Source organism: Gopherus flavomarginatus, chromosome 4, assembly GCF_025201925.1.
Source record: "Gopherus flavomarginatus isolate rGopFla2 chromosome 4, rGopFla2.mat.asm, whole genome shotgun sequence".
NCBI lineage: Eukaryota > Metazoa > Chordata > Testudines > Testudinidae > Gopherus > Gopherus flavomarginatus.
Window position 1 is genome coordinate 211,192,639 of NC_066620.1, and position 14,374 is coordinate 211,207,012.

General features: G+C 51.0%; 1 protein-coding gene across 3 annotated transcripts in view; it reads left to right on the forward strand.

The window, feature by feature from the left end:
- FBXO16 (F-box protein 16) overlaps positions 1 to 14,374 on the forward strand; it is a 62,615-nt gene that overhangs the window by 13,680 nt on the left and 34,561 nt on the right. For 2 of the 3 annotated variants that reach the window (XM_050948899.1, XM_050948900.1), the window contains exons 2-3: positions 719 to 862; positions 9,796 to 9,831. In XM_050948899.1, the coding sequence (XP_050804856.1) occupies positions 767 to 862; positions 9,796 to 9,831 (132 nt within the window). In that variant the 5' untranslated portion in view covers positions 719 to 766. Of the gene's footprint in view, positions 1 to 718; positions 863 to 2,838; positions 2,929 to 9,795; positions 9,832 to 14,374 lie in introns of all 3 variants that reach the window. The other variant, XM_050948901.1, reaches the window with a different exon arrangement.

Below are 14,374 nucleotides of genomic sequence, written 5' to 3' on the forward strand. Positions count from 1 at the left end.
GTGGGTAGCTGAGAGCTGGAGAGGATTCCCCCAAGCTACCAGTGGGTAGCTGAGAGCCTGTCTGGGAGCAGGGAGCCTCAGGGAAGCTCCTGGGCAGGGAGCAGGGAGCCCCAGAGGAGTCTGGCTCCAGGGGGGAGCTATGCACAGAGCTGAGAGTCCAGGCTCTCAGCCCACCCTCCACAGCCCCTCTTAAATTGGTGGAGTGGCTCCTGGTGAGGACACGCACCACCGATGGAAGGAGGGCAGAGTGGACATGAACCACCGCAGTAATTACTGTGGTGGCTGTAAGTTGACTTAACATAGGTTGACTTAAGTTTTTAATGTAGACATGCCCTAAGATAGATAAGCTTGATGCTGTGCATATTGATGGATTCTGAATGGCCTGTAGGATTTCCGCAGGGAAAATTTGAGCATCCAAGTGTTGTGACTCTTCTTCATTCAGCTTTGCCAACTGGATTTTATTGAAAAAGGTCTTGATATTCTTTTGTGTGTCTGTAAATCTTATCATAAAAACTTCTAAAACCATAGAATTGTCCTTTTCTATAAGAAATGTTAACTTTACTTTGCAAGTTCAAGTTTATGAGGAAGCGTTTTACTTGACTCATGGCGCTTCTACATTCCTTCTTGATTAAATACATGGTTTTCACTGACATGTGCTTTAGCATCTGTAATGGGGCATCACAGAAATAATACTGGTCTTTTATTCTGATTGTTGTAGCCTTGTCTGCAGAAGGATATCAGGGTGGCCTGCAATCTTGCATTCCTGATGGCATTTGCACCTCCCAAAATCATGGATGGCCCCAAACTACAAACAAAGATGAGCACATGGACACCTCTGAACCATCAGCTTATGAATGACAAGGTAAGTCCCAAACAGCTGAGTCAGATATAAGCCAAATCCTGCTTCCCTTACTCATGTGAGGAGACTTTAATGCAAGTCAATCAAGAATGATATAGTCCATAGTTAGAATCCTTCCTATTATTTAAAGGTAGATTTTTCTACTGCAGATCAGCCAAATCTTCAAGTCCTTTATCTCATGGAAGTCACTGGGAATTTTGCCTGAGTAAGGAATCAGTAATAATTGTTTAAAGACTTGAGGATTTAGCCAAATAATATTAATTTATGCTGTATTGTGCATAAACTTTCAAAATAGAATTCCCTGTGTCTTTTCTTCTATTTTCTTGCCACTTGGGTTACTTTAAAACTATATATGTCTTTGAATTGTTTAAGGCAGGGCCGGCGCTTCCATTAGGCAACCCTAGGTGGTCGCCTAGGGCGCTAGGATTTGGGGGGTGGCATTTTGTGCGCTCCCCACGGGGCGCACGGGAGCTTCCCGTTCTGCTCTCGTCGCGCCGCCAAAGAAGAACCTTCTGCCGACTTGCCGCGAAAAACAGTGGCAGGCAACTGAGCAGCTCAATGACTGCCACTCTCACCTGCGGCATTTCGACAGAGGGTCCTTCTTCGGCGGCACAATGGGAATGGAACTGGAAGCTCCCACGCGCCCCGTAGAGAGCGCACAAAATGCTACCCCCTGCATTCTGCCTAGGATGCCAGAAACCCTGGCACCGCTCCTGGTTTAAGGTGCTGGACTGATATCCTTAGGGACTGAAGTCTTCAGATGAGCCACAGAATGAGTACAGCACAGACAGGGGCAGTGCAGGCTTCACCTAATGGTCAATGTGCTTCATCTTGGACCAGAGAGGTTCATGGTGTGTGGCCACTCTGCTGAGATTGCCGCCAAGGGTGCCAGATATGATAGAAGTCTTAAGGAGGTGCCCAGTTTACAAGTAAAAATAATTTTGTCCCTAATTTCAAACTCTACCAGCTATATCTGGGGCAAGTGCAGCTGGGCTCTCACACACATCATCACCAGTAATATTCTTTCATCAGAATTTAGTTAAAAATTCCTTTGATAACGTTCCAGAATATAATATGCTTTCCCATACCTGTGCTGGTTCTGCAGGGCTGACAGCAGGAAAAATAGAAAAAATATATTTATGACCACGAAAACCAACAGATACTACTCTCAGTACACACAGGGAGCAGATCTGTCAAAAGAGAAAGTGCCATTTTTATGTAGTCATTTTTCTGATCATGTCTGCACTTTTAAAAGGGATCAGAGTGAGAAGAGAAAGGGACTTCGAGTCCTGAGGGGCAGAGTAGAAGAAGTCCCGATGATAGAATCGTAGGAATGTGGGGCTGGGAGGAACCTCAGAAGGTAAAGTAGAAAGAGATTGGAGAAGAGAAAAGAGATGCTTAGGATGGTGACTTGTGGTAAAGAAGGCAGTGAGGGAGAGGAGTGGGAGGAGATCAGAGTAAAGATAAAGCAGAGTCATGCAAAGCCTTGAAAGAGAGGACAAGAAGCTCAAACCTGATGTGGAAGAGGAGGAGAAGCCAGGAGACAATTATACTGATTTCTGGTAATTTGTTTCCAAACGTCTGGAGTAAGCAGAGCTTCTTGGCAGGGTTGGCTCAGCTGTATTCCTAAGAGTACTGAAAGCAAACACGGTATCTGTCTTTGATCAGAGGCCATTAACATTGCTTTCAGCTGTGAAATAACTCCCCTGTTTTGCTTAAATTTTCCAAACCAAAACTTAGATCTTTGACTGTATATCATTTTCTTGTAGCAAATGTTTTCAAAGTTGAGCCAATAAAAGGCTTACTGGAGGGCCTATTATTTTGCCAAGTGCCCCCCTGCAAATAAAACAAAACAAATAATAACTGGAAACATGCAAAGAAAAGAAATGCCATTTTTCCACCCCTGCTGAGAGAGACAGAGTTAGGGTTGACAGATGGACTGTACCAAATGTCAGCACTGATATTGTCTTTCTCTGCAGGAGCCTTTCTTGCTGGCTGCCAAAACAACATGTTTGGAGTTTGCAATGATGAATAATATTTTCCTAGTTATGATTAGTAACTGTTTCAATGTGCATTGTGAGTTGAGTGAATGAGCATCTCCTCTTTGATCTTTACAACAGAATAGCTACTGTATTCTATACTTCTTCTTCGAGTGATTGCTCACATCCATTCCAGTTAGGTGTGCGCGCCGCGCGTGCACGTTCGTCGGAAACTTTTTTACCCTAGCAACTCCAGTGGGCCGGCAGGTCGCCCTCTGGAGTGGCGCCGCCATGGCGCCCAATATATATCCCTGCCGGCCCGCCCGCTCCTCAGTTCCTTCTTACCGCCGTGTCGGTCGTTGGAACTGTGGAGCGCGGCATAGCTGTCCTCCACGTCCCTAGCTCTCCTTGTTATCTCTCGATTATCTCTCGTACTGTTATAGTTGTTAATTAGATTGTTAAGTGTAGATAGTAGTAGTTAAGTTAAGTAGTTTGTAAATAGTTCTTCGCCGGGGGCTTAGCCCTTCCCGGCACCCGGCACCGGGCTCATGCCTGGTTCGCCGGGCTTCAAGCAGTGTGCGGCCTGCAAGAAGCCTATGCCCACCAGCGACCCCCACGACGCGTGCCTGAAGTGCCTGGGGGAATCGCACAGATCGGACAAGTGCCGCATCTGCAAGGCTTTTAAGCCAAGAACAAAGAAGGAGAAGGATCAAAGACTCCGAACTCTCCTTATGGAGGCGGCACTTGACCCGGCGGCTTCGCAGGCCGTGATCTCGGCGCCGGCACCGGATCGCACCGGCACCGAAAAGACTCCCCGGCACCGACCTTCTCCGGCACCGGGGACAGAACCGAGGCCGTCGAAGTCTGCTACTCCGGCCAGGCAGACCCGACTGGAGCGCCCGGCCTCAACATCGGCCGCGGCGCCGCCGGCACCATCGACTCCGGGCCCGGCGGGTCCATCGAGTCCGGTGCCGCCAAGCTCCCCCATGAGATCTGGGGTTGAGATATTGGTCCCATCCACGCCGGAGACCTTCGCCTCGGCTCGGGACCTCATAGCCCTGACTGAGCCCACTCAGCTGCCACCCCCGGTACCTCCGGTGTGGGTCGTGTCCAGAGGCAAGCCCATGATGTCGGCACCGTCTCGGGACTCACGCTCACGATCGAGGTCCCGACGCCACGGTCGCTCCAGATCCCGCCGCCGCTCGCAGTCCCGGCACCGCTCCCCTCGGCGGTACCGGTCGCACTCGCGGCGCCGGTCGGCCTCAAGACGGTCGCGGTCGGACTCCAGCCGCCGATACCGGCACCGCGACTCCAGGAGGTAGGTCCCGGTCCCGATCCCGGCACGAAGCGGCGGCCGGTACCGGTCCAGATCCCGGCACCGAGACAGAACCCGGTCCCGATCCCGGCACCGTTTTGACTCCCGGCACCGGTCCCCGGCACCGAGACGTTCGTCCGTGCCGACCCGCGCAGACCCTTACCAACCAGGGTCAGCCCCGCCGTGGCCTTCTAGACAGCCGTCGGTCTCTTCCCAAACGGACAGCGGGTATGCGCTGGGCACCGACCGGCAGGCGGCGCTGTTTAGCGATCCGCCACAACAAGACCAAGGCCCGCAGCAATGGGGGTTCTGGACACCCTGGGCATACCATCAGGCCCAGGGGCCCCAACAGCTCCCTGCTAGGCCTGCGACGGCGGAGCGCAGGGCGCTGGAAGCCTCATTGTCTCGCCCCCCTCCCTCCCCGGATGGGGAGGAAGGGTCCAAGCAACAAGACTCCGCTTTGGCTCCTGAGGCAGAGGCGAGGGCCGAGGGAGACCCTCCATTAGACACTCTCTTGCCGGGGGTCTCCTCATCCTCGTCCCCTGATGAAGCGGTGGCTGGTACCTCCTCCAACAGCCCCTCCCCGCTGGATCTCAGGGCGCACCAAGACCTCCTCAGGCGAGTAGCTCAGAATCTGAGTCTGCAAGCCGAGGAGGTCTCGGAAATAGAGGATCCAATCGTCACCATCCTCTCAGCAGATGCTCCCACCAGGGTCGCCCTACCCTTCATAAGAACCATCCAGGCCAACGCCAACACCATCTGGCAGTCTCCGGCCTCCATCCCTCCTACTGCGAAGGGCGTCGAGAGGAAGTACATGGCCCCTTCTAAAGGCTATGAATACCTCCATGTACATCCGACACCGTGTTCCCTGGTGGTTCAATCGGTGAACGACAAAGAGCGTCATGGGCAAGAGGCTCCAGCCCCCAAATCCAGAGAGGCCAGGCGAATGGACCTCCTCGGCCGTAAGGTATACTCGGCTGGGGCGCTGCAGCTCAGGGTTTCAAACCAGCAAGCCCTGCTGAGCAGATACGCCTTCAACTCCTGGGTGGCAGCAGACAAATTCAAGGAGCTGCTGCCGCAAGACGCTCGCCAGGAATTTACGGCCATCTTGGATGAAGGCAAGAAGGTTGCACGCACGTCCTTGCAAGCTTCTTTGGACGCTGCAGACTCGGCTGCCCGTACCCTCGCGTCGGGAGTAACGATGCGTCGCATCTCCTGGCTGCAGGTTTCTGGCCTTCCGCCGGAGCTCCAGCATACCATCCAGGACCTCCCTTTCGAAGGCCAGGGCCTGTTTTCTGAAAAGACAGACCCCAGACTCAAGAGTCTGAAGGATAATCGGGTCATTATGCGGTCCCTCGGGATGCACACACCGGGAACGCAACGCAGACCCTTCCGGCCGCAGCAACAACAGCAGCGCAGGCCGTATTCCCAGTTCCGCCAGCGGCAGGACCTTAACAGGCGCCGCGGCAGGAATGGAAGGCACAGGCATTCGGGGAACCAAGGGGGGCAGAACCAAGGCTCCTCTAAGCCCCCGCCTGGACCTAAGCCTTCATTTTGAAGGTGCGCCCGAGGGCGCAGTAACAGTTTCCCCAATGGATCCTTCCCCCCCGTTTTCCAACCGCCTTTCGTTTTTCCTCCCGGCGTGGTCCCAAATAACATCGGACCGCTGGGTCTTACGCACGGTGCAGACGGGATACCGCCTGCAGTTTGTATCATTTCCTCCTTCCCGCCCCCCTTCCTCGTCCCTCTTCAGGGACCCCTCTCACGAGCAATTCCTTCGACAGGAGGTGCAGACGCTCCTCAGCAAAGGAGCTATAGAGGCGGTTCCGGAAAACGAGAAAGGCAAGGGGTTTTATTCCCGCTACTTTTTGATCCCCAAGGCCAAGGGAGGCCTCAGGCCTATCCTCGACCTGCGAGAGCTCAACAAATACCTGGTGAAGTTGAAGTTCCGCATGGTATCCTTGGGGACCATTATCCCATCCCTGGATCCGGGAGACTGGTACGCCGCCCTCGACATGCAGGACGCGTATTTTCACATTGCCATTTGGCCACACCACAGACGTTTCCTTCGCTTCGTGGTGGGCCCCCTTCACTATCAATTTGCAGTCCTCCCATTTGGCCTGTCCACGGCCCCGAGGGTGTTTACAAAATGCATGGCAGTTGTTGTGGCGCATCTTCGGCGCAATCGTATCCACGTGTTTCCTTATCTGGACGATTGGTTGATTCGGGGCACGTCGGAACAACAAGTCTGCAGCCATGTCCGCGTGATCACCGGCATGTTCGCCACTTTGGGCCTCTTGATAAACACGGACAAGTCCACCCTGATTCCCACGCAGAGGGTGGAATTCATCGGGGCCATCCTGGACGCCACTGTGGCCAGGGCCTTACTGCCATTGCAGAGGTTCCAGGCCTTGTCGGCGATCGTTCAACGACTACGGTCAGCCCCCTTGACATCAGTGCGGACATGTCTAGCCCTGTTAGGCCACATGGCGGCTTGCACCTTTGTGACCGGTTACGCTCGGCTCCGCATGAGGCCCCTCCAGTTGTGGCTCATCGATCATTACAGGCCGGCAAGACAGCCGATAGACATTCTAATCACAATCCCCCAAAGGGTGTTAGATTCTCTCGGCTGGTGGCTAGACCAGTCCGTGCTATGTGCGGGACTCCCTTTCCACCCACCTCAGCCCTTGGTGTCCCTGACAACGGATGCCTCAGACCTAGGCTGGGGGGCCCACCTAGGGACCCTGAGAACGCAGGGCCTGTGGTCCCAGGAGGAGGTGGGGTTGCACATCAACATGCGGGAGTTGAGAGCGGTCCGCCTTGCTTGTCAAACATTCTGCCATCAGCTTCAGGGTCGTTGTGTCGCAGTGTTCACCGACAACACGACGACCATGTATTATATCAACAAGCAAGGCGGCACCAGATCCTCCCCCCTGTGTCACGAGGCGATGCGTCTCTGGGACTTTTGTGTAGCCCACTCCATTCACCTCACGGCTTCCTTCCTCCCCGGAGTACGGAACACGCTGGCGGATCGATTGAGCAGATCCTTCCTGTCGCACGAGTGGTCCCTCCGCCCGGACGTCGCCCTCTCCATCTTCCGGAGGTGGGGTTATCCCCGGGTGGACCTCTTCGCGTCCAGGGGGAACAGGAAGTGCCAAGCGTTCTGCTCCTTTCAGGGCAGGGAGCCCGGGTCGATAGCGGATGCCTTCCTTATTCAGTGGTCGACCCACCTGTACTATGCGTTTCCCCCGTTCCCTCTGGTTCACAGGGTCCTTCTGAAGGTGCACAGGGACAGGGCTCACGTGATCATGGTAGCCCCGGCATGGCCCAGACAGCACTAGTACCCCATGCTGCTGGACCTGACCATAGCCGACCCAGTTCTCCTGCCCCTTCACCCGGACCTGATTACCCAGGAGCACGGGACCCTCTGTCACCCGGACCTGCAGTCGCTGCACCTAGCGGCGTGGCTCCTGCGTGGCTGACTGGTTCTGAGCTGCGCTGCTCCACGCCGGTGAGGGAGGTGCTTTTGGGCAGCAGAAAGCCTTCCACGAGAGCGACATATTCGGCCAAGTGGAAGCGTTTCTCCTGTTGGTGCGTGGAGAGAAATCTCCGCCCTATGGAAGTTTCGGTGGCCGACATCTTAGACTACGTTTGGTCCCTCAAACAGCAAGGTCTGGCCATATCGTCGTTGCGAGTCCACCTGGCAGCTATCTCCACTTTTCACCCGGGTGCGGATGGTCGCTCTGTTTCTTCTCACTCGACGGTGTCTAGATTCCTTAAGGGGCTGGAACGTCTATACCCTAACGTCCGTCCCCCTGCTCCAACCTGGGATCTTAACCTGGTGTTGTCCCGGCTCATGGGACCCCCCTTTGAACCGTTAGCCACTTGCTCCCTGCTTTACCTCTCTTGGAAGACTGCCTTTCTAGTTGCTATCACCTCAGCTAGACGGGTGTCGGAACTCCGGGCTCTTGTGGTAGACCCCCCATATACAGTCTTCCACAAAGATAAGGTGCAGCTGAGACCACACCCTGCCTTTCTTCCCAAGGTAGTCTCGTCCTTTCACATCAACCAAGAGATATTCCTTCCGGTTTTTTTTCCCGAAACCTCACTCCTCAGGCAGGGAGCAGCAGCTCCACTCGCTTGATGTCCGTAGGGCTCTCGCGTTCTACGTGGAGAGGACTAAGCCCTTCCGCAAATCCCCCCAGCTTTTCGTGGCGGTAGCGGACCGCATGAAAGGGCTTCCTATCTCCTCCCAGAGGTTATCCTCTTGGGTGACGTCCTGCATCAGGACCTGCTATGACTTGGCCCATGTCCCTACGGGCCGTGTGACTGCGCATTCTACCAGGGCGCAGGCGTCGTCGCTGGCTTTCCTCGCCCGTGTGCCCATCCAGGAAATCTGTCGGGCAGCGACCTGGTCATCGGTCCACACCTTTGCTTCCCACTACGCCCTGGTCCAGCAGTCAAGAGAGGATGCGGCCTTCGGATCTGCAGTGCTCCATGCCGCGACTTCTCACTCCGACCCCACCGCCTAGGTATGGCTTGGGATTCACCTAACTGGAATGGATGTGAGCAATCACTCGAAGAAGAAAAGACGGTTACTCACCTTTGTAACTGTTGTTCTTCGAGATGTGTTGCTCACATCCATTCCACACCCGCCCTCCTTCCCCACTGTCGGAGTAGCCGGCAAGAAGGAACTGAGGAGCGGGCGGGCCGGCAGGGATATATATTGGGCGCCATGGCGGCGCCACTCCAGGGGGCGACCTGCCGGCCCACTGGAGTTGCTAGGGTAAAAAAGTTTCCGACGAACGTGCACGCGTGGCGCGCACACCTAACTGGAATGGATGTGAGCAACACATCTCGAAGAACAACAGTTACAAAGGTGAGTAACCGTCTTTTCCCAGTGCACTCTCCTGAGTGATGGAGGCAAGAGTCTGATGCTTTCAGTCTGTGTCCTAGCGGGTAAATGCCCATATCACAAAACCACCGCTACACTTGGCACTAATTGTGCCTCTGAGCGGTAGTCTCTTCAGAGGCTGTGGATGGCATGGGCCATAAAGACTGAACTCCTTTCTTACCCCTAAAGGTGGGCCCTCCAATGTAAGGTTGGAGGACATTAGTAATGCCATATGGGGAAATATGAACTGCTGCTGGCCTGGCTGTAGCTATTGAGGCGACAAAAAGAGGTCTTGAGGTCTGTCTCCTAGGAGCTTCTCGGGAGCACTGTATTCACTAAAAAAAACAAGCCCTAAAATGAACAAAGGGTGTAACAGTCAAATGAACCCTTTAAGGCCCTGATTAATGTGAATGGAATAGGTGTACCTATGTGGATCCTATTGACTTCTGTGGACTCCATATCATAGGATATTATTAGGGTTAGAAGGGACCTCAGGAGATCATCTAGTCCAACCTCCTGCAGGACCAATCCCCAAATGGCCCTCTCAAGGACTGAACTCACAGCCCTAGATTTAGCAGGCCAATCCTCAAACCACTGAGCTATCCCTATCCCCAATATAGCAGTATTGAGGATTCATGTTTTACAGGCTATGTAGATCCTTTTTCAAGCTGGAGTTTTTCCCCTGAGACATACCGAATCACCTCTATGTGTTCTATTTTATGTGTTCTGTGATTTTTTTTTTAAACAGGTATTTGAAGAAAGAAGAGCTTTGCTTGGAAAATGGGTAAGGTTTTCTCTTTAAACGTACATGTTGGTTTCAGAACTAATGAAGAGATGACCAGGATGTGAATTTTAAACACATTTCACATTTCAAACAATGAGACTAATTTTCAGGGTATAAGTGTCAGAAACGGACAGAGTGTACTGTTGAACCTCTGGTGAAACATAAAGCGGCAAATTCATTCCTAGCATAACTTCGGACGAGTCATGAACTTGAGAAATCTGGCCTGGTATTTAGAATGTTTTGTAACATGATGGGAAGCCCAAAGAAAAGTCTATGAAGAAGTCTTCAGCAAAGATGTCTTATGTTTAAGGCTGCGAGTTTGTCATGGAAGTCACGGATTCCATGACTTTCTGTGACCTCCATGACTTCTGCAGCTGCCAGTATGCCTGGCTCAGGGGCAGCTCAGGCAGCCCCTGTGCCAGTCTCACCAACTTCTGCTGGGGCAGTCTTGGGCCACCGTGCCCTCATCCCCCACCAGCAGCAGAGTTTGGGTGTGGGAAGGGGCAGGGGGTTGGGGCACGGATGGGGTGAGGTAGGCTCTGGGTGGCGCTTACCTGGGGTGCTCCCTGGAAATGGCAACATCCCCCTTGCTCAGCTTGTAGGTGGAGATGTGGCCAGGTGGCTTTGCATGCTGCCTCCACCTGCAGGCACCGCCTCCACAGTTCCCATTGGCCACAGTTCCCGTGTTTACTTTTATTTTTGTTTACTGCCTGTGAACTGTCCATGACTTTTACTGAAAGTACCTGTGACTAAAACGTAGTCTTACTGATGTTTAGATAATGCTACAAAAGGCCAGGAAGGCTTTTTAACACTGGAAATAGATAGATAATAAGTGTGATTTATCCGTGATAGTTATATGGCCCTGTGACCTGAGTACTTCTCAGTCTTTTAGTGTTATCTTCACAAGATGCTGGTGAGGCAGGGTAGTGCTATGATCTCCATTTTATAGATGTGGAGCTGCGGCACAGAGAGACTAAATGGGTTGCCCAAGGTCACACAGAGTCTGTAGCAGAGAAGGTAACTGAACCCGATTCTCCCCAAGTCCCACACTAGGACTCTAACTACTGGAGAACCCTTCTTGTACTGTAAGGGAAAATCAAATGAATGGAACAGTTCTGTGAGAGTACCTGTAATGTTCATCCTGTGCCAGATGAACAGAAATAAGCACACAAGAAAGGAGCATTCAGGGAGAATGAATTCAGCTATGTATATTTGTCATCCTTAATGGTAACTGCATGGTTGAGCTGCATTCAACACTTTTTCAAAATGTAGCCAGAAGAATAGGTGTCGGGTATGTGGCCCCATAGATATACAAGTCAAATAGAAGTATAAAAATGATAATGATGCTTCTCTCCACTGTGTTGTGATCCCCAATTCTTGCATAATAGCACTGTTTGAATAGTGTAGCTATATACATTTAAAAGGTCACAGGTGGTAAAAACTTTTGTGAATAAACTGGTCTGTTAAGGACAAATATTTTGTATTTAAGTTCATTGTGACTGTTCACAATTACGGGAAACGTGCCTTGTGTAGCTATTTGGCACATGTATGTTTAGATAATAAAGAATGTACTCCAGTTTCAGGAAATAAAATAATTAAGTTCTGATTGTACATAAATACGTGATTGCATCAGAGTGCAACAACGGCCAAACACAAACATTGAATCTTGAAAATTGCAGTTTCTGTTTTAAAATGTTCCCAGAAAATCTGAAAGGAAAAGTACAAATGGTTTAGCACGTATATTACTAGCCATGGGCTGTAAAAGTTGAAAAACTAAAGCTCCCTTCTCCCAAAATGCAATGCAATCTTCTGAAAGGTTAAGGATCTAACACAGCAAATGATACGTTAGTAACTTTGCTTATGTGCTTCGTTCCTTTGGTCTTGATTCTGCACTGCCTTGCACCTTTCAACAATATTTACACCCGTGAAGAGTGAGTGTAAAACACAAAAACGTAGGCCACCCCCTGTTCTGCTCATGGCATAGACCTGTGGGAGGCATGGCTGGAGCACTTTGGGTTTGGGAGGAGACATGGCCAGAATGCACTGGGCTCTGATTATTCCATGCTGCTGGACAGCTCCATGGGAAGTATGGCTAGCATAATAGTCCCCAGCCACCTCCAGAATTCAAAAAGCCACTTTTGTACCCCTCTCAAGGTAGGCTTACATTGCAATTAAAAGCAAATATCCCCAATGGCTGGTGAGGGGAGAGTAGATGGGGTGGGTTCTGAATTACCAAAAATAATTCTCTGTAGTGTCAGGCTGGTGGGTCTTGCCCACATGCTCAGGGTCTAACTGATCGCCATATTTGGGGTTGGGAAGGAATTTTCCCCCAGGTCAGATTGGCAGAGACCCCGAGTTTTATCTGCAGCACGAGGCACAGGGCACTTGCAGGTTTAAACTAGCGTAAATGGTGTATTCTGTGTAACCTGAAGTCTTCAAACCATGATTTGAGGACTTCAATAACTCAGCCAGAGGTTAGGGGTCTATTACAGGAGTGGGCAGGTGAGGTTCTGTGGCCTGCAATATGCAGTTTAGACTACATGATCATGATCCCTTCTGGCCTTAAAGTCTATGAGTCTTTTATAGTGGAGGTGATTGCCACAGGAGATGAGAGAGTTGTCTCTGCTAGAATGTGACACAGTGGCCGGAGGATCCAGTCCTAGGTTTGAGTGCCTGGATGCATGTGATTCTAACTCGGTGATACTCAGACCTCAGTGGTTCAGGAACCAAATTAACGATCAGCATTACCCAAAAGAGCTGCAGTAGTGTGAATTCATTGTTTCATTTACACACACACACACACACACACACACACACACACACACACACACACACACACACTTGCTCATAGTTATATGATTATTCTCCCCATAGGCAATGACTCTGGAGCACTCGTGGGGAAAAATTAGTGGGTGCTGTGCACTCACTGGCAGCCAAGCTCCCCGCACTCTCTGCCCCACCTCCTCCTCCCCCTCATATAAGCACGCTGCATCTGTGCACTTCCACCTACCTCCCAGCATTTCCCACCCAGCCGCCGCCAAACAGCTGTTTGGCAGCTTTAGAATGCTCCGGGAGGGAGGGGGAGGAGCGGGAACGTGGCACGCTCAGGGGAGGAGACGGGGAAGAGGTGGGGCCGGGGCGGGTATTTGGGGAAGGAGTTGGAATATTGGCAGGGAGGGGGCAGAGTTCAGGTGGGGACTTTGGGGGAGGGGTGGGAAGAGGCGAGGAAGGGGCAGGGCCAGGGGCAGATGGGGTGTTGAGCACCCACGGGAAAGAGGTGAAGTCAGCACCTATGATTCTCACAGCAAAATGACTGACTATGTATTCTACAACTGGTTAATAACATAGTAAAAGCATCCTGATTGGTTGGTGACTTTGATTAATAATTAAATCACACAGTTTTTTAATATCATGTGCTGCAAAAAGCCACAGGAGGTGCATTATAGAGCCATTTGTGGCTCCCAAGCCTCAGCCTGAGTATCACTGTTCTAACTCCTGTGAGCTGGTATGTCATGTGCATGCGATCATGTCTGCCTCTAATGGTTAGCCTGAGGAACTGTAACAGCTTGCTGCTTGAAGGGAGCTCTCCTTCAGCTCAAGTGAAGAGAGACCCTTCTGTTTCGGACCTGAGGGTCCTCCTCGGTGCTATCGCCATTGACATGCTGTGGTATTGTATATGTGCAGAATTACAGGCAGACAGCCATATGTTCACTAGGGCAACATCCAGAATAATGTAGCATATAGTCCTTGTGGTGTCTTTGCTCTCAAGTGCTTGGAAGAAGGTACAAAAAAGGGAAAATATTTAGCAGTAGAGCAATAGAGAAGGTGCAGCACCTTGCAGAGATAAATCCAGTTAAACTGGTTGGATTAATGTAATCAAATGCAAGAGGAGGAGCTGTGGTGAAAGGTAAACAAGGGTAAGAGTTGTGTCATTCTTATACAGTTAATACTGAAATAAGAGACAATTATGCATGCTTAACTGCTTTGCTGCTGCTGAATATATCACCTTGGAAAAAAAGCTGTGTGCTTCCGGTGCTGTTGACCATATTGCATTAATGTCAGGAGAGTATCCCTTTAAAATGCAAGTACAGAAGTCTGCTGGCAAATCCAACAACAAAGCAGTTAGGACAACTGGGGATACTGAAGTTATACTTTATTCCAAAATTATGAGAAAATGTGAAGAGTGAATTAGGAGCAAATTTCCTGATCCATTAAAGAATGAGCTAAATTTGTTCCAATCACTTCAAACCAAGCTGTTGGTGTGGAAGACAGTAAACTAGTTAGTTCTTTGTCTTCCTTATTTAAATTGAATAGAAAATTGGGAATTGTCATTGACTGACAGTTTTAGCATCTCAGCGAACATGGTTTTATAGGAGCAAATTGTGAGGTGCCTCTTCGGTTTTTACTTAGTACTCTGGCAAAATCTCCCTAGAGTTAAAGGCAATACGCAAAGGGGAGGGGGGGCGGGAATGGGTTGGTTACCTGCTTTGCTTCCTTATGATGAATAAAAAAACCTTCAAGTTTCGGAACTTTTTCTGCTTGT